Genomic DNA, 26,362 nt, shown 5'->3' with positions numbered 1-26,362 from the left:
CCCTCTGAAAGATTTCCTCAAAGGGAGTTGAAAGTTGTATTGCTATAATAAATGTCCTTCAACACACTGACAGATTAAAAGACCATACCATAGACCATGGCCTTCGTTGCTAACTGCATAGCTTTCCTGAGTTATTTAAAAAAAGCTTTTGGCTAAATAAACTCTATGTCTGCAGTCTATGATTACATTTTTGAAGCTAAGAATTTTTATGATTTTATCTTTTGAGATACATTTGGTGATTGGAAATTTAATACTGAACAGCAGCCTCTTGAAAATTTCAGACTTAAGGAGCCTCCTGTGCAAAGTGAAGAATTCACTGAACATAAAATTATTATAATTTTAACAGACTTAGAATCTAATGATTACTTCAACATTCATGCTGAGATTTTCTAGATGTTGGCTATGTTGGCTAATATGTGTCCCTTAATAAGTATATTTTAGTTTCTCTAATTCTTTCTTATTGAAAAGTGAATAACTTTTTTTTTTTCTCAACAGTATTTTTAGTATTTTGTGCTTAGCCTCAGCACTATTATATTAGAAATTCTGCGTCTCTAAGCATGAGATGAACCCTTTTGAGGATTTCTTTTTTTTTTTAGGATTTATACTGAGTACATTTACAATGGTACTCCAATCCCAAAGGTGAATACTGTTCTGATTTCTTTCACCATAGACTGGTTCTAGGACTTTGTATAAATGGAATTTTACAAATGTACTCTTGTGTTTGGCTTCTTTCGCATATCATAACATTTTGAGATTCATCCATGGTGTTGTATGTGTCAATAAGCTCTTCCTTTTTTGTTACTAGGTATGAATAAACCACAGTTTGCTTATCTGTTCTCCGAATAATAGTCATTAAGGTTGTTTCCAGTTTTGTCTATTATAAATAAAGTTATCATGAACATGCTTGTGCATGTTTTTGTATTTTCCATTTTTCTTGGATAAATACCTAGACTTGGGATTGCTGGGTAATATGGCTGATACATGTTTATCTTTCTAAGAAATTTCCAAACTGATTTTTCAAGAGGTAGTACCATTTTATGTGATCACCAGCCAAGTACGAGAGTTCCAGTTGCTCCAAAGCCCTGTCAATATATGGTGTTGACAGTCTTTTTAATTTTAGCCATTCTAGCAGGTATATATAAAATTTAAAAATACATGTATCTATTACATTTGCTCATTAAATACCAATTATATTTACCTTTTGGGTGCTCTCTATTTCTCCCTGCAGATCATTTCCTTTCAGTGTGAAGAAATTATTTCAACATTTCTGCATGGGAAAGAGTTAAGGGTTAACTCAGCAGGCCTGGTTTCCTCCAGTCTAGCACATTCCCCGAAAGGCTGGTCTTTAGGACTGGGCTTTGGCCACTGCAGAGAGATGAGCTCTGAGCCCTTGGAACAGTCCACCTGCTAAGAGTGTTTTTGTATGCCTGAGGTCTCAAGTCATAAACTATTAGAGTTTATGCTAACAATGTAATTTATGGTAAACTCCATGCTGAGATTTGATTCCTGATGTGACTCCGATGATACTTCTATATCCAGCGGCCAGTACTCCAAAGCATGCGTGATCTCTCTGTTTTACAGCCTAAATGTCAGTTTGGTTTTGTCTTGATTTGTTTTTGGCTGCTTGAAGTAACCTTTTCTCTACAGTCCCGTGGCTAGTTTTCTGAACTTCAGGAGATTTCTTTTTGCCCTGCTGCCCTGCTCTAAACTTCAGTGAGCTACTGCCTTGTACTTATTGATGACTTGGAGTACCTGGAATGGATTTTTCTTCTTTTACCTACCCTCCCCCGCTCATCTCCAGCAACCATTGACTTACACTGTACCCAGTAAAATGCTGGATGCCTCAGAGGAATTTTTCTCAGATATCCTTCCTTGTCCGCAACCACTGATGGCTAGTTCTATGTGCTCAGTACAGATCTGAAGCACTTCAGAAGGATTTCTCTGAGCAAACCTAACCCAGCTTTCAACAGCTGGTTCTTGTACTTGGTGAACACCTTTTGTGTTTCAGAGAGATTTCTTGCAGTTAATCTTCCATGCTTCCAGCCTCTTGGTGTCCTACTCTGTGTTCTCCGTGAAGGCCTATGGGGAAGAATCGGTGGCTGATACTGGCTCCGTGGCTGAGGCTGTAGGGATTCTAAGTCATCATGACATCCCAAGGGGGTCTGTTAAAAGTTCATTAGAAGTTTTTCTGATCTCTCTTTACCATGATACCTCTTCATCTTGTCATTCTGCCATAAGTCCTAGGAAGGACTCATAGCTTTCTGGATTTCAGTTTATTTAGGCTTATTTGCATCTCAGATCTCTAAAAGATTATTTGAAACTATGCTTTTGTAACCTGTCTCACTTATTCTCATTTTAGGGTGGGAGCAATGGTCCCCTGCAACTTTTTACATTTTAAGTGGAAGCAAAAGTCCCGTATGCATGCTTTACTTAATAAAAACAGGACATGTAAGAAACATAGTATCTATCCACTCATTTATTCATTTAAGATATAGTATTGAATGGTCTCTACTTGCCAGATACAGCATTGAACAAAACAGCCCGAATTCTCTACTTTCAAGGAGTTTATATTCTACTGCAGGAAAGAGGTAATAAACAAAACTATTAGTTATATAATATGTTAATAAGTGCTAGAGAGGAAAATATAGAGGTATAAGGAGATATAAAGTGTCAGCATGGTGTTTCATATTTAATATATGAGGCCAGGAATTTCTAACTCAGAAGGTGATGTGAGTAAAGATCTGAAGGAAAAGATAATGCTTCAAATCTATGACCCCTTTGAACTAGAAAAATGGGCATTGGACAGTTGTGTTTGTCTATATCTTAGGAACTTCTCTGTGATGTACACTGTTGTTCACCCAACCTTCTAACAATGTAATCCTCTCCTCATACAATCAGGGACAGACAACATAAATTAAACAGCAATATAGATACTACCATGCTTGATTATCATATTCGCAAATAATAAAAAAAAAAAGATGTTAAAACACAATGCTGTGAAAGACTGTATACAAGAATAGGCACTCTAGTGGGCTTCCCTGGTGGCGCAGTGGTTGAGAGTCCACCTGCCGATGCAGGGGACACGGGTTCGTGTCCCGGTCCGGGAAGATCCCACATGCCACGGAGCAGCTAGGCCCGTGAGCCATGGCCGCTGAGCCTGCGCGTCTGGAGCCTGTGCTCCGCAACGGGAGAGGCCACAACAGTGAGAGGCCCGCGTACCGCAAAAAAAAAAAAAAAATGAATAGGCATTCCAGGATACTGTTGTGATGTTATAAACTAATATTCTTTGACCCAGAAGTTTCATATTTTGGAATTGATACTAGGAAAGTGTAAAACACTGCAGATTGGCTACTGCATTACTAGAGACTGGAAAGTTAACGATCACTTTACAACTTGCTGAGACTTAGCTGCCGTGTGCACATGCATGCGTGGAATTAGTAAGGTGAACATAAGACAGTGTTTGTTTCTACTGTGATAGGATAGTCACAGAGGGGTGGGCTGGCACTGCATCCCTGGTAATTAGGGCGCAACATTTCCTGTATTGTATGCCTGAGGCAATGTGGTTCTAAAGCCAATGACTTAGCTTGCTGGGCCTTAGTAGAAATATTGGGTTCTACAGTGAGCAATTTGGGCAGTAGCTTCTTGATCCCCAAGCTTTCTGATCATGCAGAGGTAGCAATGCCCTTGGAAGGTCTCTATGACCATGCTGTTCTGTGAGTCATGCTTGGAAGACCTACAGGTGGCTCTCGCAGCCCTCGCAAAGACTTCGTAACAACTAATTCCCTATCAAAATCTACTTCTGATTAAAGAGAATGCGTTCTGTTACTGCAGTTGTCTAATGATTGATAAAGCAACTCTTTGGAAAAGGGCAAGAGGTCTGTACAACTATGTGTATAATAGCATGGTAAACAATTAAAAAAACTTTAAACAATATATAAAAGTTCAAAAAAAGGGAATTGGTTAGCAAATGGTAATATATCTATGTAATGAAATAATATACATTCACTAATTAAATTTATTTTGAAAAAATTCAAACCTACAGAGAAGGTGTAAGTATATTACAATGAATTTCCCTATATTCACTTTCATCTATATTCACTCACGTACCAATGATATTACTATATATATTTGGAAATGTAAGCTATTTATCATCTATTGAGAGAAAAAGTGCAGACAGTTTCCTTTTGGTAACAATATGTCTACATACGTTACACAAAGAAAAATATTCTCAGTAGTTTTCTCTGGATAGTAAAATTATAGATTATTAAGTACATTTTTATTTTTTTCCATATATAGTTGATAATCTGTCTACAAAGAACACAATAAGCTAATAAAAGGAGCTACATTAGTTCTCAGGGAATCCTTTGTAATGTACATAGTTCTTTTATCAAATTCCTACTTCTAGGATAGAGTGAAAATGTCAATCACCCTTGTGGACCTTTACCAAGCTAGAGCATATAAACTCCTTTGAGATCATGCAATACCTTATTATTTTCTTAACCAATAACTACCTACTGAATATTATTGAAATTTGCTTAATATTTTGGATGATACTCTATACACAGTTAGAAAAATGTCATTCTATTTCAAAGATGATTGGACTTCACGTACAACATAATTTATAAATTAATATCCTTCATTCAATTTCTGAAATTTTCAAACTAAGTAATTCTGGGTTACTTTACTTGAAAAAGGGTGCTGTGGAAAAGGGTACTAGTTTTGATGCTGTGATTCTAAAATTGCTTTTCTTTATAATCCTCTCTAGCTTCACATCTATTTCAATTTTACATCTAAGCTACTGCCACCTTTAACTCTTTTTGTAACTACCATTGACTGCCACAGATAAAGGACTTGGAGCTGCTTCAGGGTGACATGGTTATCACAGATGAATATCTACAGCTACCCTCCATATTTATTTACTTAGACTGTCTCAGAAAACAGTTGTAAACATCAAGACTGAACTTAAAATTGTCATGGTCTCTTATATTCACCAACTGTTATTATACATGGCTTAGAGACATATGGCCAGAATTTGTAAAGGCACAACACAGATAAGTAAACAATAAACATGAAAGCTAACAACCTAGAAACCAGCAGAGCTTAGGAAACCAATTGCAGGTTCTCATATATTATGATGCCAAATTAACAAATAAATAAGTACAAAAATAAATAAAGGATGAATTCACAAGTTAATTACTATATAAATTAAGACTGGCTGGAACAGCCCCCCATAAAAATGTTTGATCCCCCTTCACAACACCTGCACAGTGTTTGAGCACCTTAAGATAATTTATCCTATTTGAGAATTCTTCCTTAGGCTGAACTGAAATGATTTCTCTACTCCTTGAAGACACACAGGAAATTGCTATCATGGCCCTCAGGAGGATTGTTGTTTCAGGGTTAAAATAGCTTAATTTCTTCTGCTGTTCAATTTCTTTTATCACCCTGGTCTTAAAATTATAATTTTGCAACTAAAAATATAGTTAACGGTAGTAACTGTGAGGAGATTAGTGTCAAATTGTATGATACTTAAGGCTAAAAATTTGCAGGTGAAATTCCAGATCAAAGGGAAGGAATAATCAATGCCTTCGAGTCTTATCAGCACTGTATGTAGAAGTGCATTTCTGAAAAAATGTATGCAAATTGTAGATCTTGCCATTTGAAGAAATCCATTTTCAAAGTGAAGAGATTGAACACTTATGTAAGTTTCTGTTAAAATTCCAACTTTCAGGTGCATAGAGGGTTTGCTTACAGCAGCAACTGCGGCCATTTTCACAAGATGCCTATAGGAAAAATGTTCCAGAATAAAACAAGTTTGGGAAAAGATGTATATACATTTTTACTGGAAAATACTAGTTTAAAGCAAAGTTAATTTACATATTGTTTAAGCATTTATTTAACATTATTATTATATCAAATTCCTTTTGTTTCAGAGAACCATATTTTTTCAGTCCAAACATTTATGTTACTTTTACCAAGATCCTATTTAGATTCTTCATTTTATATTTTTTTCTTTCAAATTTTTAAATTGTATATATTTAAAATGTACAAATTAATGATGTGATGTGTATATATGTATGTATGTGTGTGTGTGTGTATACATATATATATATATATATATATATGCCACACACATATAGACAAACACACACATTGTAGAATGATTACCAAGATCAAGATAATTAACACATCCATCACCTAACATAGTTAGTATAGAAAACTTTGGTGTGTGTGATGAGAATGCTTAAGAACTACGCTCAAAAACTTTTAAGCATACGATACTGTATTATTAACTACAATCACCATCCTGTATATTAGATCCTCAGAATTTACTCTTCTTATAATTGAAAATTTGTGCCTTTGACCTACATCACCCCATTTCCCCCTTTCCGTAGAACCTGACAACCACCACTTTATTCTTTTGTTTTCATTAAATCTTTTTTTTTTAAGATTCCTCATATAACTGATACCAAAGAATATTTGTCATTCTCTTTCTAGCTTATTCACTTAGTAAAATGCTCTCCACACTGAGCCATGCTATTGCAAATGGCAGGATTTCTTTCTTTTTTATGGTTCAATCATACTTCATTTTACATATATTACATTTTTTAAAATCCATTATAATATATACTCATTTTTTTTTAATCCATTCATCTGTTGATGGACACTGAGGTTGTTTTCTTATAATGAATAAGCATGAATAATGCTTATGAATGTGGGTATGCACACATCCTTTGGAGATACTGATTTCATTTATTGGATATATACCCAGGAATGGGATCACCAGATCATATGGTAGTTTAATTTTTAATTTTTTGAGGAACTGCCTTACTGTTTTCCATAATGGCTATATCATTTTAATTCCACCACTAGCATATAAGGGTTCCCTTTTCTCCATGTCCTCACCAACACTTATTGTCTCTTGTCTTTTTTATAATAGCCACCCTAACAAGTGTGAGGAGATATCTCATTGTGGTTTCAATTTTCATTTCCCTGATGATTAGTGATGTTGAGCACCTTTTCATAGACCTATTGGCTATTTGTATGTTTTCTTTGGAAAAAGGTATATTCAGGTCCTCTGCTCACTTGTAATTGGATTATTCACTTTTGTGCTCTTGAGTTTTATGGGTTCTTTTTATATTTAGGATATTAACTCCTTATCAGATATGTGGTTTACAAATACTTTATTCCATTTCTGTAGGTTGTTTTTCAATTTATTGACTGTTTCCTTTGCTCTGCAGAGGCCCTTTAATGTAGTACTACTCGTTTATTTTCAGTTTTTTTGCCTATGCTTTTGATGTCTTATCCAAGAAATTATTGCCAAGATCAATGTCAAGGATTTTTTACCTATGTTTTCTTTTAGGATTTTCATAGTTTCAGGTTTTACATTTAAGTCTTTGATCCGTTTCGAGTTAATTTTTATGAGTGGTGTTAAGATAGGGGTCCAACTTCATGCTTTTGTATTTGGATATCCAATTTTCCCAACACCATTTATTGAAGAGAGTGTTTTTCCTCATTACATGTTTTCAGCAGTCTTGTCAAAAATTAAATTACCATATATAAATGGGTTTATGTCTGACTCTATTCTGTTCCATTGGTCTATGGGCCTGTTTTTATGCACATTATTTTGATTACTATAGCTTTATAGTTTGGCTAGAAATCAGGCAGTGTGATACCTCTGGCCTTATTCTTCTTTCTCAGTATTGCTTCGACTATTTGGGGTCTTTTGTGTTTCCATACAAATGTAGGATAGTTTTTCTTTTTCTATGAAAAATGCCACTTGAATTTTGATAGGTATTGCATTAACTCTGTGCATCATTGTAGGTATTATTGACATTTTAACAATACTAATTCTTCCAATCCAAGAACATCAAATATCTTTCCATTTAGTTGTGTATTCTTCCATCTTTTTCATCAAGATCTCACAGTTTTCAGTATACAGGTCTTTCACCTCTTTGGTTAAATTTATTTCTAAGTATTCTATTGTTTTTGATGTTATCCTAAATGACATTACTTTTAAAATTACTCTTTCAGATAAATTGTTGTTAGTGTACAGAAAAAAATTATTTTGTTAAAGAACCAAGCAAAACATTCAAATCCAAAATATTAATAATATTTTGCTAATACAACACAAAAGTGCTTGATTAAGATACCACTTAAAAAAGAGAAATGGCAAGCCAAGGAATGGAAACAACCTAAGGGTCCACTGATGGATGAATGGATACAGAAAGTGTGGTATATATGTAACAGAGAATAACAAACCTGATTTTATATTGGATCAATTCCTTTAGCTCTACCCCTTGTCCTCTGTTGCCTGTGCTTAGTCATGTTGACTCTTCACCTTTGTAAAAGAATGTTGCCTATAGCCTGAAATAACACATGATGGCCCTTCTCAAGGCTCTGACCTTCAAAGGTACAACTTTTCCATTATTATAGAGATAAAAAGTTGCAGAACAGAAAATAACAATTTTCTTGTTGAAGGTTTATAGGAACATTGTGATCAGCTGCAAGAACAAAGAAGTTTACAATAGCCAACCATACCCCTCCCCCTTTTAGTAAAAAAGAAGCCTAAATTCTAATTCAGGGAAGATGGTTCTTTGGGACATGAGTCCACTGTTTTCTCAATTTGCTGACTTTTCAAATAAAGTCACTATTCCTTGCCCCAACAACACATCTCTCAATTTATTGGCCTGTCATGCAGCAAGTAGTATGTGCTTGGACTTGGTAACATATATACAAAATGGAATACTACTCAACCACAAAAAGAATAAAATCCTTCCATTTGTGACAACATGGATAAAACTTGAAGGTATTACGCTAAGTGAAATAAGTCAGAGAAAGATAAATACCATATGATTTCATTCATATTTTGAATCTAAAAGGACAAAACAAATGAACAAACAATAAAATAAAAACAAACTCACAGATACAGAGATCAGATCAGTGGTTACTAGAGGGGAAGAAGGTTCGTGGGTGAGCGAAATGAGTGAAGGGGGTCAACGGTATGGGAACAAGATGACAACTATATTTGAGTAGTGATCACTTTGTAGCACACACAAATGTTGAATTATAATGCTGCACATCTGAAATTTATGAAATAAAAGAGAAAGAGAGAGAAAGAAAAGCAACAAAAAAATTTTAAAAGCCATAACTTACTCAATTTATCAAAGGTAAGCATGTGTCAGTAGATAGTAAAATTATCCCAATACTTATACTTAAAAAGGTGGTTTCTTGTAAAAGCATATATCCATGTTTGTTTACATTAATTTCATTACTCATAAAAATCCTACATAAAATGTCATGTGTCAGAATGGCAAAGCATTATTATCATGGTTGCTATACAGTTGATTAACTGATGACATAAGTGGTAGGTTTTTAAAACATATTAAATATCAGATGGGAAAAAATAATTCATCAGAATAAGTTTAATTTTTTTTAAATGATAAAGTGTATTGTTCTGCACTTAAGATGCCATGTAATTGAAATTGAAACAATTTTATGCAACTTGTAAACAACGATGATTTACTAATACCTCTCCTGAGTAAAATGGCCATTCTTTTGAGTCCTATAGAGGTCTAATGTCCAAAAAGTCACAGACAAAAAGTAAGTCAGCTAAAGCCATTAAGAATGTGATATTAGGGCTTCCCTGGTGGCGCAGTGGTTGAGAGTCCGCCTGCCGATGCAGGGGACACAGGTTCGTGCCCCGGTCTGGGAAGATCCCACATGGCGCGGAGCAGCTGGGCCCGTGAGCCATGGCCGCTGAGCCTGCGCATCCGGAGCCTGTGCTCCGCAATGGGAGAGGCCACAACAGTGAGAGGCCCGCGTACTGCCAAAAAAAAAAAAAAAAAAAAAAAAAGAATGTGATATTAATTTTGATTGCATAAATGTGTTTAATCTAAATTTGTTAATACCTCAATTTGTTTGCACTGCTCTTTGTCTATATAGTCCACATATTTAAGTCAAGTGCCTTCTGAAATTCAGAGCTTTAGCTAGAATCTCAATAAGACTTCCCTTAATATCTAGATTTAAATAAAAAGAGATTTACAAATTGTCAGTGTATACTGAACAGAAAACATTGTAAAACAGTTATAAACTGGAGGGATTGCTTGGTTTTAACACAAAGTAAAGCCTTGTAAACCTAGGAGATAGATAAACCTGCCAATAGAATCACAATTTTAAATGTGAGACTTTATTGAAGTGGTAAATTAGTGTAAAAAAGGGTTTTAAATCAGTTTATTAGTCTTTATGGTCACTTAAGTTGACTACTTATAGTAGAAGCAGCAGAAAGAAATATAAAGTAGAATCCACTGAAAAGAGTTGGAATTCATAGTGAACAAGAGAGTACAAAGAATCTCTCCTTAAAAAATAAAAGATAAGAACAAATAAATGAAAATTATGCCATGAGTCATAAAAGACAAGTCAGTACAAGAATGTAAAAGTCAATTTTAATTTTATATTTTAAAGCAAGCAGAATAGAAAGTAAGCTTCGTTTCAGTACTCTGCATTAAAATTATCAACAACAAAGAGAAAAAGAAAATACAACTATTTTAATTCCACCACCCTATTTTCTGTACTCTACCTCTCTGCATTTTGGTCAGTAATACGGACTAAGTTATGTCTTCCCAAAATTAAGAGGTTGAAGTCTAACCACCAACGTAACTGCACTTGGAGATACAGCCTTTAAGGAGGTAATGAAGGTTGGTGTGCACAGAGAAAAGGCCATTTGAGGACACAGTGAGAAGGTGGCTGGCTGCAAACAAAGGAAAGAGGCTTCAGGAGAATCTACACTACCTGCAACTTATGTTGGACTTCCAACCTCTAGAACTGTGAGAAAATAAAGTTCTGTTTTTTAAGGCATCCAGTCTATGGTATTTTTTATGGCTGCCCTAGCAAACTAGAGCTATTTTTTTTTTAATTCTAGCATGTATATGCATATCATCAAGACAAAAACTATTCATTAATAACTCAGTTATTTGAAAGTCAGGCTTCTCTTAACTCAAGAAATGAACCAACAGGTTCTGGGTCTAAAATATCTGCCATGTGTTGTTTTTAAATTCTATAGAACAGAGGCATGGTCAGGCAGAAGGCAAACCTGCACTGCATCAGTCAGTAACAACCACACAGGTCCCACAGCAGGCACAGCTGTGGCAGACCAGTACCCCTCAACACAAGAGAAAGAGAGCAGATGCTTAACAACATGGCACTTGATTGGAGGAAGGAAATGGAAATGGACATCAGTTTGTGTGATCTGAAAAGAAACATTGGTAGTTCAATAAAAGGGGAGTTTGTTTACATGACCAAAATATTGAGATTTGAAAAGACAGATTCTGAGTACATTCAAACTTTGTGCTGTTGTTATGTAACACATAATTTTGAATTAAATCAATCACATTATTTCTTTCCTGTGTATTCCAATATCTATATATCACATTCACCCCTATATTTTAGCTAGTTATGCATGTCTTAGGTTCATGATAAAATCATAAACTCCTGGGTGACAGGGGAAGTCCATCTGCTTATTATGTGTCCTACACACCTAAAGCAACGCTGTACACGGTACAAATATTTATTCTCTATAAATATTTATCACATAATAGAACTCTGCAACAGACAATGAAGTCATAGTGTAGTTTGGTTCTGGGCTCAATGCTCTAATGAATTTGGTTGAAATGAATTATATGTACTGTATTTGCTGGTGGGCAGTTTTTGGTATATAAAAAAAGAAAACATTAAAAAACTCTATAAAAATATAACTTTACTACTTTTTCAGACTTTTATAAAAGCACTGTCTATCCTGTGGAGAGTTTTACAATATTGATGCAATCATTTGGTTTTGATCAGGTTTGCAAGCTTCTGGCAGATGCTTCCAAAGCAACATTTAAGTAGAATATATCTAGATTGACTACTTTCATATGTATGAATGCTCCAGGCTTCCTCAAAATAACTTCTTAGAAATTTCACCACAATTTACTTGAGAGTTACAGAACACTGACTAATACATGGATGATCAAATTCTGCTTTTCTAAAGGCAAAATCAATACCTTCCGTGATCTATGAAAGATTTCAAACAATAAAGGTGAAACAGCAATATGTATATAGAGAGATGCATGTGCTTGTGTTGCATCCTAATGTTTAAAACTATTATTTGGGGAGAAATCTTATCTTTAATTTCATAACCTACTTTGCATGAAGGCAGTTGTGTTTCATTAATAAAAAGCCATTGACTTTATATCCTTTACTATATATTTAATGGGTCAGTGGAAATTGTTTTCAAGAAAGAGCTTTTTTCCAGGAAAGTGTATCTTTTCTAGATTTTCTACTTTCTATTTTCTAAATAGATTTTCTATTCCTTACTCATTCAAGGGACCTGGGTACTTCATTCATCTCTACAGAACATCCTATAGTCCCCAGAAGAATGAAAAGTATACATATGAAGTAAGCATTCAAATATTTGTGAACAGGATGGATTATAAACATTTATAATGCTCCTTAAACATCAATACTGGATAAAACTAAGTTCACCATGTTCTATATAATAAGATATTAGAACAATAAATGCTGTATAGAAGATATACATAAGAAAGATTAACAAAAATTAATAAAGTGATTAACAAGAGAGTGAAAAGTCACACCACAGACTGGGAGAATAATTCACAATATATAACCAACAAATGACCTGTATCGAGAATGTAAAAAGAACTCTTACAAATTGATAAGAAAAACAGTATGTGAGAAGGTGTTCAATATTAGTAATCATCAGACAAATTAAAACTAAAACCCCCAAATATACCACTATACATGCATTAGGATGATAATACCAAATGTTGGGGATGACATGGAGCAACTAGGACATTCATACGTTCATGCTGGTGGTAGTGTCATTGGTACAAGTACTTTGGAAACTCTTGGGCAGTATCTACTAAAGTTAAACACACATCTACCTGGTGACCTAGCAACATCACTTCTAGATAAATACCCAAGAAAAATGAGTGCACCCATTCTACCAACACATGAGAATAATCATAGCAACTAACTCATTAGAGCTGAAAATTGGAAACAATCTCTATATCCAAATAACCACCAACCATGGAGAAAAAATTAGGAGATTCACATCTCAATCTCTTAAGTACCATGTAAATGAGATTTCTTTTCTAACTAAAAAGTTAATTTGTGAATATTTTAATAGATTTTTATCAAAAATCCTTTGTTTCATATGACTGACATACTTTTTTTGATGTCTATAATGCACACTTTAACATTACCATTATAGGAAAATATTTTTAAATTATTTCCCTGTATTTTGCAGAATAAAATGTAAATATGAAGTAAAATATTAATATGAAATGAATATTTTCACAGAAAGAGAGGTAATTTATAATTTAAAATATATATTCATTTCTTAAATGGAACTCTTAAAAGAATATTAATATTTATTTTATACTCCTTGTGAGTTTTTAAATTCTAAAACTTATAAGCTAATATAAAGTGAACTAATTATTTCTATTTCTGTAAAAATATTTACCACACAAAGGTAACAGAAAAGCATATTCAAAACAGTAACAAAATTATGAGAAAAAATTGACCATATAAAAGCATTGGGACACCAACCTTCAAGATGGTGGAGGAGTAAGACGTGGAGATCACCTTCCTCCCCACAAATACATCAAATATACATCTACATGTGGAACAGCTCCTACAGAACACCCACTAAACGCAGGCAGAAGACCTCAGACTTCCAAAAAGGCAAGAAACTCCCCACATACCTGGCCGTGTGGCTGACATGGTTGGGGTGCTCCGGCTGGGTATCAAGCCTGAGCCTCTGAGGTGGGAGAGCCAAGTTCAGGATATTGGTCCACCAGAGACCTCCTGGCCCCTTATAATATCAATCAGTGAGAGCCCTCCCAGAGAACTCCAGCTCAATGCTAAGACTCAGTCCCACTCAACAACCAGTAACCTCCAGTGCTGGACACATCATCCCAAACAACTAGCAAAACAGGAACACAATCCCACCCATTAGCACAGAGGCAGCCTAACATCATACTTAGTTCACAGACACCACAAGAGACACCACCAGACATGGTGCTGTCCACCAGAAAGACAAGATCCAGCCTCATCCACCAGAACAAAGGCACCAGTCCCCTCCAACAGGAAGTCTACACAACCCACTGAACCAACCTCACCCACTGGGAGCAGACACCAAGAACAATGGGAAATACGGACATACAGCCTGTAAAAAGGAGACCCCAAACACAATAAGTTAAGCAAAATGGGAAGACAGAGGAATACCCAGCAGATTAAGGAGCAAGGTAATAATAACCCACCTAACCAAACAAATGAAGAGGAAATAGGTGGCTTACCTGAAAACGAATTCAGAGTAATGATAGTAAAGATGATCCAAAATCTTGGAAATAGAATGGAGAAAATACAAGAAATATTTAACAAGAACCTAGAAGAACTAAAGAGCAAATAAACAATGATAAACAACAGAATAAATGAAATTAAAATTCTCTAGAAGGAATCAATAACAGAATAACTGAGGCAGAAGAATGGATAAGTGACCTGGAAGATAAAATAGTGCAAATAACTACCACAGAGCAGAATAAAGAAAAAAAATTGAAAAGAATCCAGGTATATAAAAAAAATCCAGGTATATAAAAAAAAAGAATAAAAAAAGGTATAAAAAAAAAAAGAATCCAGGTATAAAAAAAAAAGAATCCAGGTATATAAAAGTTTTTAAGTTGTTAAGTTTTTAAGAGTTCCATTTAAGAAATGAATATATATTTTAAATTATAAATTACCTCTCTTTCTGTGAAAATATTCATTTCATATTAATATTTTACTTCATATTTACATGAATATGAAGTCTCAGAGACCTCTGGGATAATATTAAACACATCAACATTTGAATTATAGGGGTCCCAGAAGAAGAAGAGAAAAAGGAAGGGACTGAGAAAGTATTTAAAGAGATTATAGTTGAAAACTTCCCTAATATGGGAAAGGAAATAGTCAATCAAGTCCAGGAAGCACAGAGAGTTCCATACAGAATAAATCCAAGGAGAAACATGCCAAGACACATATTAATCAAACTATCAAAAATTAAATACAAAGAAAAAATATTAAAAGCAGGAAGGGAAATGCAACAAATAACATACAAGGGAATCCCCATAAGGTTAACAGCTGATCTTTCAGCAGAAACTCTGCAAGCCAGAAGGGAGTGGCAGGACATATTTAAAGTGATGAAAGGGAAAATCCTACAATCAAGATTACTCTACCCAGCAAGGATCTCATTCAGATACAACAGAGAAATTAAAAGCTTTACAGACAAGCAAAAGCTAAGAGAATTCAGCACCACCAAATCAGCTTTACAACAAATGCAAAGGGAACTTCTCTAGGCAGGAAACACAACAGAAGGAAAAGACCTACAATAACAAACCCAAAACAATTCAGAAAAAGGTAACAGGAACATACATATTGATAATTATCTTAAATGCAAATGGATTAAATGCTCCCACCAAAAGACATAGACTGGCTGAATGGATACAAAAACAAGACCGGTACATATGCTGTCTACAAGAGACCCACTTCAGACCTAGGGACACATACAGACTGAAAGTGAGAGGATGGAAAAAGATATTCCATGAGAATGCAAATCAAAAGAAAGCTGGAGTAGCAATTCTCATATAAGGCAAAATAGACTTTAAAATAAAGACTATTACAAGAGACAAAGAAGGACACTACAAAATGATCAAGGAATCATTCCAAGAAGAAGATATAACAACTGAAAATACTTATGCACCCAACATAGGAGTACCTCAGTTCATAAGGCAAATGCCAACAGCCATAAAAGGGGAAACTGACAGTAAAACAATAATAGTATGGCACTTTAACACCCGACTTTCACCAATGGATAGTTAATCCAAAATGAAAATAAATAAGGAAACACAAGCTTTAAAATACACATTAAACAAGATGGACTTCATTGATATTTATAGGACATTCCATCCAATAACAACAGAATATACTTTCTTCTCAAGTGCTTACAGAACATTCTCCAGGATAGATCATATCTTGGGTCACAAATCAAGCCTTGGTAAATTTAAGAAAATTGAAATCATATCAAGTATTTTTCCGACCACAACACTATGAGATTAGATATCAATTACAGGAAAAAAACTATAAAAAATACAAACACATGGAGGTTAAACAATACACAACTAAATAACCAAGAGATCACTGAAGAAATCAAAGGGGAAATCAAAAAATTCCTAGAAACAAATGACAGTGAAAACACGATGATCCAAAACCTATGGGATGCAGCAAAACAGTTCTAAGAGGGAAGTTTATAGAAACAAAATCCTGCCTCAAGAAACAAGAAAAATCTCAAGTAAACAACCTTACACTACACCTAAAACAACTAGACAAAAAAGAAGAAAAAAACCCCAAAGTTAGCAGAAGGAAAGAAATCATAAAGATTAGATCAGAAATAAATGAAAAAGAAATGAAGGAAACGATAGCGAAGATCAATAAAACTAAAATCTGGTTCTTTGAGAAAATAAACAAAATTTATATATCATTAGCCAGACTCATCAAAAAGGGAAAAACTCAAACCAATGGAATTATAAATGAAAAAGGAGAAGTAACAGCTACATTGCAGAAATATAAAAGATCGTGAGAAATTACTACAAGCAACTCTATGACAATAAAATGGACAACCTGGAAGAAATGGACAAATTCTTAGAAAAGCACAACCTTCCGAGACTGAACCAGGAAGAAATAGAAAATAAAAACAGACCAATCACAAGCACTGAAATTGAGACTGTGATTAAAAATCTCCCAACAAACAAAAGCCCAGAACCAGATGGCTTCACAAGTGAATTCTATCAAACATTTAGAGAACACCTAACATCTACCCTTCTCAAACTGTTCCAAAATATACCAGAGGGAGGAACACTCCTAACCTAATTGTATGAGGCCACCATCACCCTGATACCAAAACCAGACAAAAATGTCACAAAAAAAAGAAAACTACAGGCCAATATCACTTATGAACATAGGTGCAAAAATCCTCAATAAAATATTAGCAAACAGAATCCAACAGCTTAATAAAAGGATTATACACCATGATCAAGTGGGGTTTATCCTAGGCCTACAAGGATTCTTCAATATACACAAATCAATTAATGGAAAAACCATATTAAAAAAATTGAAGGAGAAAAACCATATGATCATCTCCATAGATGCAGAAAAAGTTCTCATCAAAATTCAACAACGATTTGTGATAAAAGCCCTCCAAAAGAAGGCATAGAGGGAACTTATCTCAACATAATAAAGGCCATATATGACAAACGCACAGCCAACATCGTTCTCAATGGTGAAAAACTGAAACCATTTCCACTGAGATCAGGAAGAAGACAAAGTTGCCCACTCTCACCACTATTATTCAACATAGTTTTGGAAGTTTTAGCCACAGCAATCAGAGAAGAAAAAGAAATAAAAGGAATCCACATGAGAAAAGAAGAAGTAAAACTGTCACTGTTTGCAGATGACATGATACTGTACATAGAGAATCCTAAAGTAGCCACCAGAAAACTACTAGACCTAATCAATGAATTTGGTAAAGTAGCAGGATACAAAATTAATGCACAGAAATCTCTGGCATTCCTACACACTAACGATGAAAAATCTGAAAGAGAAATTAAGGAAACACTCACATTTACCATTGCAACAAAAAGAATAAAATACCTAGGAGTAAACCGACCCAAGGAGACAAAAGACCTGTATGCACAAAACTATAAAACACTGATAAAGGAAATTAAAGATGATACAAACAGATGGAGAGATATACCATGTCCTTGGATTAGAAGAATCAACATTGTGAAAATGACTATACTATCCAAAGCAATCTATAGATTCAGTGCAATTCCTATCAAGCTAGCAATGGCATTTTTCACAGAACTAGAACAAAAAATTTCACAGTTTGTATGGAAACACAAAAGACCCTGAATAGCCAAAGAAATCTTGAGAAAGAAAAATGGAAGTGGAGGAATCAGGCTCCCTGACTTCAGACTATACCACAAAGCTACAGTAATCGAGAAAATATGGTACTGGCACAAAAACAGAAATATAGATCAATGGAATAGGATAGAAAGCCCAGAGATAAACCCACGCACCTATGGTCACCTTATCTTTCATAAAGGAGGCAAGAGTATACAATGGAGAAAAGACAGCCTCTCAATAAGTGGTGCTGGGTAAACTGGACAGCTACATGGAAAAGAATGAAATTAGAACACTCCCTAACACCATACACAAAAATAAACTTAAAATGGATTAAAGACCTAAATGTAAGGCCAGAAAATATCAAACTCTTAGAGGAAAACATAGGCAGAACACTCTATGATATAAATCACAGCAAGATCCTTTTTGACCCACCTCCTAGAGAAATGGAAATTAAAAGAAAAATAAACCAATGGGACCTAATGAAACTTAAAAGCTTTTGCACAGCCAAGGAAACAATAAACAAGACAAAAAGACAACCCTCAGAATGGGAGAAAATATTTACAAATGAAACCACTGACAAAGGATTAATATCCAAAATTAGAAGCAGCTCATGCAGCTCAATATCAAAAAAACAAACAACCCAATCCAAAAATGGGCAGAAGACCTAAATAGACATTTCTCCAAAGAAGGTATACAGATTGCCATCAAACACATGAAAGGATGCTCAACATCACTAATCATTAGAGAAATGCAAATCAAAACTACAATGATATATCACCTCACACTGGTCAGAATGGCCATCATCAAAAAGTCTACAAACAATAAATGCTGGAGAGGGTGTGGAGAAAAGGGAACCCTCTTGCACTGCTGGTTGGAAGGTAAATTGATACAGCCACTATGGAGAACAGTATGGAGGTTCCTTAAAGAACTAAAAAATAGAATTACCACATGACCCAGCCTTCCCACTACTGGGCATATACCCGGAGAAAATCATAATTCAAAAAGAGTCATGTACCACAATGTTTATTGCAGCACTATTTACAACAGCCAGGACATGGAAGCAACCTAAGTGTCCATCGACTGATGAATGGATAAAGCAGATGTGGCACACAGATACAGTGGAATATTACTAAGCCATAAAAAGAAACAAAACTGAATTATTTGTAGTAAGGTGGATGGACCTAAATCTATCATACAGAGTGAAGTAAGTCAGAAAATGAAAAGCAAATACTGTATGCTAACACATATATATGGAATCTAAAAAAAAAAATGTTCTGAAGGAATGAAGGAATAAAGGAATAAAGATGCAGATGTAGAGAATGGACTTGAGGACATGGGGAGGAGGAAGGGTAAGATTGGATGAAGTGAGAGAGTGGCATGGACATATATACATCACCAAATGTAAAACAGATAGCTAGTGGGGTCCAGCCACATAGCACAGGAAGATCAGCTCAGTGCTTTGTGACTACCTAGAGGGGTGGGGTAGGGAGGGTGGGAGGGAGACGCAAGAGAGAGGGGATATGGGGATATACGTGTAAGTATAGCTGATTCACTTTCTTATACAGAAGAAACTAACACACCATTGTAAAGCAATTATAGTCCAATAAATATGTTAAAAAAATAAATAAATAAAAATAAATGCCTTCGTTATTGCCCCTTATTACCATTCAGTGTGTAAGTCACTGGTAGATTATTGCTACTTTCAGAAAACAAATTAATTTATTAGTGTGGTAACTTATAAAATTTAAGTATTTTTGAGATTCTTTTTTCAAGTTATAATGAAAATTTCCAAATAAACCCAAAAGAAGAGAGAGCAGTACAATGAACTCTCATGTTCCTATTACCCATCTTTGGTAACCATCAACTTTTCACTGTTCTTCAGGAAATTTTTTTGAAAGTGGAGCTTTCACGAATCCCAAGAAAAACCTAAAATCCACTGCAGTGGATTTAGATTAATTAAACATTTCTCAATCTTCAAAAGATTCCATCTTTTTTCACTCAGGATGATTTAGTTCAAATTTAGTGGACTAACCTCAGGGAAATGGCTTATTTTCTTATGTGAATAGTTTAATTTCTCTTCATTTCAAAACCAAAGTTAGAATATCAAACCAGAGGGAGAGCTCCAAAGATATTACACTCATCTAGTTATTACTGACTGTTTCCTTAGTGGTCTAGAAGATGCTGTAAACTACTGACCCATGTAAGAACATGGGTAAATCTTAAAAGTCATTATGCTAAGTAAAATAAACCACACACAAATGGCTACATACTGTGTGACTCCATTTTTTATGATATTCTGAAAGACAAAACTGTAAGGGCAAAATCATTTTTAAACTCTCACTAGTTTCTGGATACTTGAGCTCATACTTCTTTCTTCCTGATAACCTATTCAGGAATATCTTAACTTCCCAAGGGAGACAACGGCAGCTGACTTTCCTCTTTTGACATTTTTTCCAGACATGTAAGAAAGTCAGAGATTTCAAAGCAGTACAAAGAGAAGGAGAGACTCACTTACAGTTCTGGATTACATGCATGCACACTGGGGTTTGGCTGATCTTAAATGTACAGATTTATCTATTTCATCTTTCATAATGTCTTCTTTATTATACTACATATGGAAATGTCAGTGAAAATTATTAAACTAGTAAATACATTATGAAAGTCATAAAATGTTAGGTTGCATTACATTTCAATCAAGAATTATGGCTAATCCAAAGCACCGTTCATTATCCTTCTCTTTTTCTAGTTCAGTGTCTGTGATACTGGACACTCTGTGGGTATCTAAAAGGTCATTTTCTAATATACACCAGTAGCCCTTGGGGTTGGGAGAAAACCACCCTGCAGTCGTGGCATGATTGCTTTCATTCTGAGATATAATACATATCATTTTAGTGAAAGTCATAAAAAGAATGCAGAAACAAAAGTGTGAACTCTAACAATAAATAGGAAAGATGTTCTGAAAATTTCTTTGAAACAGGTGAGGAGTAACTAAATTTAAAAAAGAGATAACTCTAGCAAGACATTATCACAAACTGCATAATTTTTTTTGTTACTTTGTAGAAAAAACATGCTTTCCTTTTCCATAAATGTTCTGCAAACAATATTTTCCAAGTTTCTTGAATTTACTTCTCACGATATTCTAGGAATTAGACACAGGTCCTGCTATGAGGAGGCTTACAGTGTAGTTGCAAAGACAGAACAGGTTCCACATTTACTCAAAACATGAATGAAGGAGAAGAAATCCCAAAGTAACCAAGTTTACCACAACATGCCAAAATTGGCAGAATTGGGAACTTAAACACTAAATTCAATTTTTAAGAAATAAATTTACACTTTTACACACATTCTCTATAGATGCATGCCTGCAACTATAACCATAAGAGAGTAGAAAGTAAAGGACTTCAGAACATAGGACATTGGTTGAAGGGACAATGATAAAAAAAAATCAGCAATAGATCATTCCTTAAAACACTTAGGGGGACTTTCTTGGCGGTGCAGTGGTTAAGAATCCACCTGCCAATGCAGGGGACATGGGGTCGAGCCCTGGTCTGGGAAGATCCCACATGCTGAGGAATAACTAAGCCCGTGTGCCACAACTACTGAGCCTGAGCTCTAAGGTCTGCGAGCCACAACTACTGAGCCCACATGCCACAACTACTGAAGTCTGTGCACCACAACTACTGAGCCTGCGCTCTAAGGTCTGCAAGCCACAACTACTGAGCCCACATGCCACAACTACTGAAGTCCGTGCACCACAACTACTGAGCCTGCGCTCTAAGGTCTGCGAGCCACAACTACTGAGCCCACATGCCACAACTACTGAAGTCCGTGCGCCTAGAGCCCACGATCCGCAACAAAGAGAAGCCACCAAAATGAGAAGCCCGCATGCAGCAATGAAAAGCAGCCCCTGCTTGCTGCAACTAGAGAAAGCCCGCAGCAACTATAGAAAGCCCACACGTAGCAACAAAAACCCAACGCAGCCATAAATAAATAAATATATTAAAAAAACAAAAAAACACTTAGGGATGGTTTTATGCATATTAAAAAAATGAAAATATCAAGAAATGCCAGATTATAGAGAAAAAGGCAGTTTTGCAGAATCATTTTATTCAAAAGTGGTTCATCTTACCTCAGCTACCAGTTGCTGAAGAGATGGTGAAGCTACAGAGTAGAGACTTGAGTTACCGCTTACAGGACTGTGGAGACTAACATAAGCCACAACATTCTTCTGCAGAACCTTCTTGAAATCCTGACATTAAAAAAAAAAAAAAATCTATCTTTAACAGAAATAAAAGTAACAGATTCCACTTTACCAGTTACATGTTGAATAATAAACACTTCCTACCTAAAATCATTACATTGCATAATACTCTCTTTTTTTTTAATGTAAAGCCATCCCATACTATTTACTAGAGTACCCAAGGGTCATAAAGGGGTTTTAAATAAGGGTGGTGAGGAGTTTCATATAACATACAACAAAATATTTTAAAGCATGTTCATGTTCCTAAAAAAGGTAAAAATTTAAGAGAAAATGTCCCTATATGGTTAATATAGTATGAGATTCAACTTCAGAATACAGGATGGAATATTTGCTCTAGTGACAGCATTTAATTTTATAGTCATTGAATTAGAGAACAGACATGGATAAATCACTTCAGTGTTTAATAAAACCAGCCCTTTCCTTTGAAGTGTTGAGCTACTTTTTGCACAAAGCAGCTTTTTATTCTGAGCAAAATAAGGCATAATACAATTGTGGCCTTGCACATATTACTTGAAGTAAAACCTGATGCATTTCATCCACATTAGTAGAATAAAATGATTCAGTATAATAGTTTTCCACTTTTCTGCTAAACCCTACTTCCAAAAATTGAAGACCACTGATCCTATTAATAATGTACCACTAAGAAGTCCTTCTGTTATTTGCTTCCTTTTCTTGTGCAAATATGTAATGAGTAATTATCATGATGGCAGGTCTACAGATATATCCTAAAAATTGTATTATATTATTTTGTATCTTAGAAACATATCTTTCTTCTTCCAACACTATCAGATGAAAGTCTGCAAGGACTAGTACGCCTAGCAAATCAATAATATTATTCCTAGTTCATGTTGAAAATTCAGCTATACCTCTGTAAAAGAAGTGAAAAGACAGTTTATTTAAAAATAAATATTTTAAATAAATAGAAATGATGAACTGTGGTTTACACATAATATTGCTATTAAAAATGTCCATTATTACACAAGAGCTATAGAAAAACAGCTTCTAATTAAATACTACCATACTGACAATGTCTATATGTCAGTCCATTTAACTCTCATGAGAACCTCACAACCTAGGCATTAGTGTACTCATTGGAACAATCAAGTCTTGAGAAGTTAATCTTGCCTAAGACCACTTGTTTTATGGTAGAGAGGATTTGAACTCAGATTTCTTTGACTGCAAAGTCTATAGTATTTCCACAATAGCCTGAAGATGAAGATTCTTCACAGGAGAAATGGTACTTTTTAAAGAACCTATTTAGTAAAATGTTATAATTTTCCTCAAGGATTGAAATCAGTATTGAGTCAAATCTCTAATAACTTTATCACTATAAATTCCATTTGACCAGTATAACCTAATCTTTTTAATTACAACTCTGAGTTTCAAGGGGTTCCTGTGTAAGCAAAATTAGAAAGGGCATTATGACCTGTCAACAAGTGCTTTCCTTACTTATCTTCATTAGGGAATATATTTAGCACACAAATTACTTTCTTCTAAAAGAAACTTTTTCATTTTCAGAAGGAGTAGGTTTGATAAGAGTAGACAGAACAGTAAAACTAATAGTTTTCTAAATTCCTCCTCAACCAGATTGTTACAAAAAGGCTTCATGAACTGTATTGAAATAATCTAAGATACAGCAATTTACAATAATACATTTTATAAGCTAATAATCAAATCCATATATTATTCACCATTTTCTTTGCTTATATATTTTTGCTCACCTAGTCAAGGAAAAAGCCAGAAAGTGACTGGATGTATAATTAGTTGTCAAATATGCATACATACATATAATAAATACTCTAAGACAGAGGTCCCTAACCTTTTTGAATAGGAAGAAACTTTTCTACCATAAACATTTTTTCCTATAGACTCCCCACAGTATAGTAGTTGTATTTTTAGTATCTGTTGATTGAGAAACTATAAAATTACCAAAAGGTACAATGCAGTCAATAATCAAAATATTTTATTAACTACAAAAATATTTACTTAATTTGAAAATGTAATTGTTCACATACACACAAGGCCACAATACTGAACAAACTGCAGGTTACCATGCATGATGCTCAAATAAATTCAAGGACTATTTGCAGTACACTTCACTTTCCCATGCAGAGGGGTTAAGGATATTTAGGAATTTAAGTTAGGAACTATTAATGTTACACAAGCCTACTTTGAGAACACAGCTTAGAAATACACATGCTAATTTAGAATTAACATGAGTTGACTATGAAAATTATTAGATAGATATGGAGAAGGCTGTATGAGATAGTAGAATAAATTTTTGGAAAGAATCTTAAAGACATTTTTTTTAAATGTGCCTTATTGTTACAAGAAAACTAAAACCTTGTTTTCTTTATGATAAAAAATTCTGAATTAGTAAAATCATCCCAGATCACAAATACACTCCCCAGATTGTTTCTTAAATTGTTTATATCCTTAAAGTATGGAATTTGGAATAGAAGTTTGAGAGATTGGTTCAGCTATTACATTTTCCATCTTACTAAAAATCTGTCAATTTTAAAATGTTCTGTCAGCAATGGAATTTCTTTATTTGAACTAGTTCTTTTGAGTAATGGGAAAAAATTCACACCACTAATTTGAATACAGAAAAGCATTTCAATTTGCAATGTGTGAATCTTGATAAATTTTACAACTGTAAAATTTTTCTCATTTTGAAGACCTCTTTCTCTCAAAATAAAAAGATCTTTGCTATTTTCTTTTGTATACCTTTTTTGATTTTTCTTGATAGCCAATAGACATTTTATCTTTTTTTGAGTAATCAAATGAAAAATGAAATGAGAATTTCTCATTATATATTTGATATTTTTTTCTGCAAAGCTGAAGCAGTATACAAACTAGGATATCAAATGGTTTTATTTCCCTAGCTAAAGTTGTGTAGGTTTTTTCCTACATATTTCCATTAAACTTCTTTTTATAAAGTCATAAAAATAAATAGAATATCTAAGAGTTTTATGATGTTTTTATTGTTGTTAATGTGGCATCAATCCAAAGTTGTCATATCCCATTAAAAACACAGTGCATTTGTGAGACACAAACGTATCAGAAATATTTGAAAATGTACTCCAGTTGTATTCTAACTGTGATCCATTGCACACAAGATTTCATTTGAACAAAGGCTTCCTAAGGTAGTTAGATAAGTGGATAGGTAGAGATATAGGTAGAAAAGAAGGAGCAGGGAGGTAGGGGTGTAAGAATAGAGGGAGGAAGGATTGAACGGAGGGAGAAAACAAGGGTAGAAGGAAGGAAACTGCTATTTTGAGTCCAATCCCTATATTGTTTAGGTAAGGTATAATGCTAAGTTAATAAACATTTTACATACAAGATTGTTTCCTAATTCCAGAAAATTGCTAGAAAATTAAAAAAAAAAAAAAGGTAATGGTATGTATCACTTGACCCTTTCTTGTCCAGTGTCTGTCAACCTAAGAAGAAACACAATAACCAGGTAAACACCACTGTGGGTGTAACAGTGTGTAGGTCTGGTAGCAATAAGAAGAAGATACCTGTAGATCATATACAAATCACTGTGGTCTAACTCTAATTCCCTAGCATTCTTAGAAGTGATCTCAGCAAATGAGCATACTGCACACCCTGGTTGAGACGCACATTCTTGTTCATGGCTTTATCAATTTGACTTTGTCTACTTTAGTCCAGAGCAAGAGCGAGAGTGAGAGCGAGAGAGTGACTGCGCAATTTTGAGAGCAAGGCATAGTAATTTATGCACGTTTACCTCTCCCCATTCATAGGAGCCAATATTTCCAAAAGCTGTTCCACCCCATGAACAGAAAACAATAGTGCGGTCTGGTCTCCACCCTCTCTTGACTCTTGACATCAAGGCCTGGATAAAAGCTGTGATGACGGCAGTGCTGCTGGCCCATTCTTGTCCATTATAACTGTATGCGGTATGATGATGGCTGCCAACTATGATATAACGGTCTGCAAATAGAAGACAACAAGAGCCATTATAATACAATATACATCTTAACAATAAATTTAATGACATTTACATGATCCTATTGCACAACCGAGCAACAATTATGCAAAATTGTTCTGATAATTAAAACTAACATTTTTCCCCCACTGTCT

General features: G+C 34.6%; 1 protein-coding gene across 1 annotated transcript in view; it reads right to left on the bottom strand.

Moving 5' to 3' along the window:
* NAALADL2 (N-acetylated alpha-linked acidic dipeptidase like 2) overlaps positions 1-26,362 on the bottom strand; it is a gene marked incomplete at its 3' end in the record, with an annotated part of 1,060,707 nt that overhangs the window by 366,800 nt on the left and 667,545 nt on the right. The window contains exons 8-9 of the mRNA XM_082654140.1: positions 26,007-26,212; positions 22,127-22,246 (exon numbers count right to left, since the gene is read on the bottom strand). Coding sequence (XP_082510266.1) covers positions 22,127-22,246; positions 26,007-26,212 — 326 coding nt within the window. The remainder of the gene's footprint in view (positions 1-22,126; positions 22,247-26,006; positions 26,213-26,362) is intronic.

This window comes from Grampus griseus (genome assembly GCF_964374135.1).
Source record: "Grampus griseus genome assembly, chromosome: 5".
In the NCBI taxonomy this organism is placed as follows: Eukaryota; Metazoa; Chordata; class Mammalia; order Artiodactyla; family Delphinidae; genus Grampus; species Grampus griseus.
The sequence above is the reverse complement of the archived record's forward strand: the minus strand, read 5'-3'. Positions and strand labels throughout refer to the sequence as shown.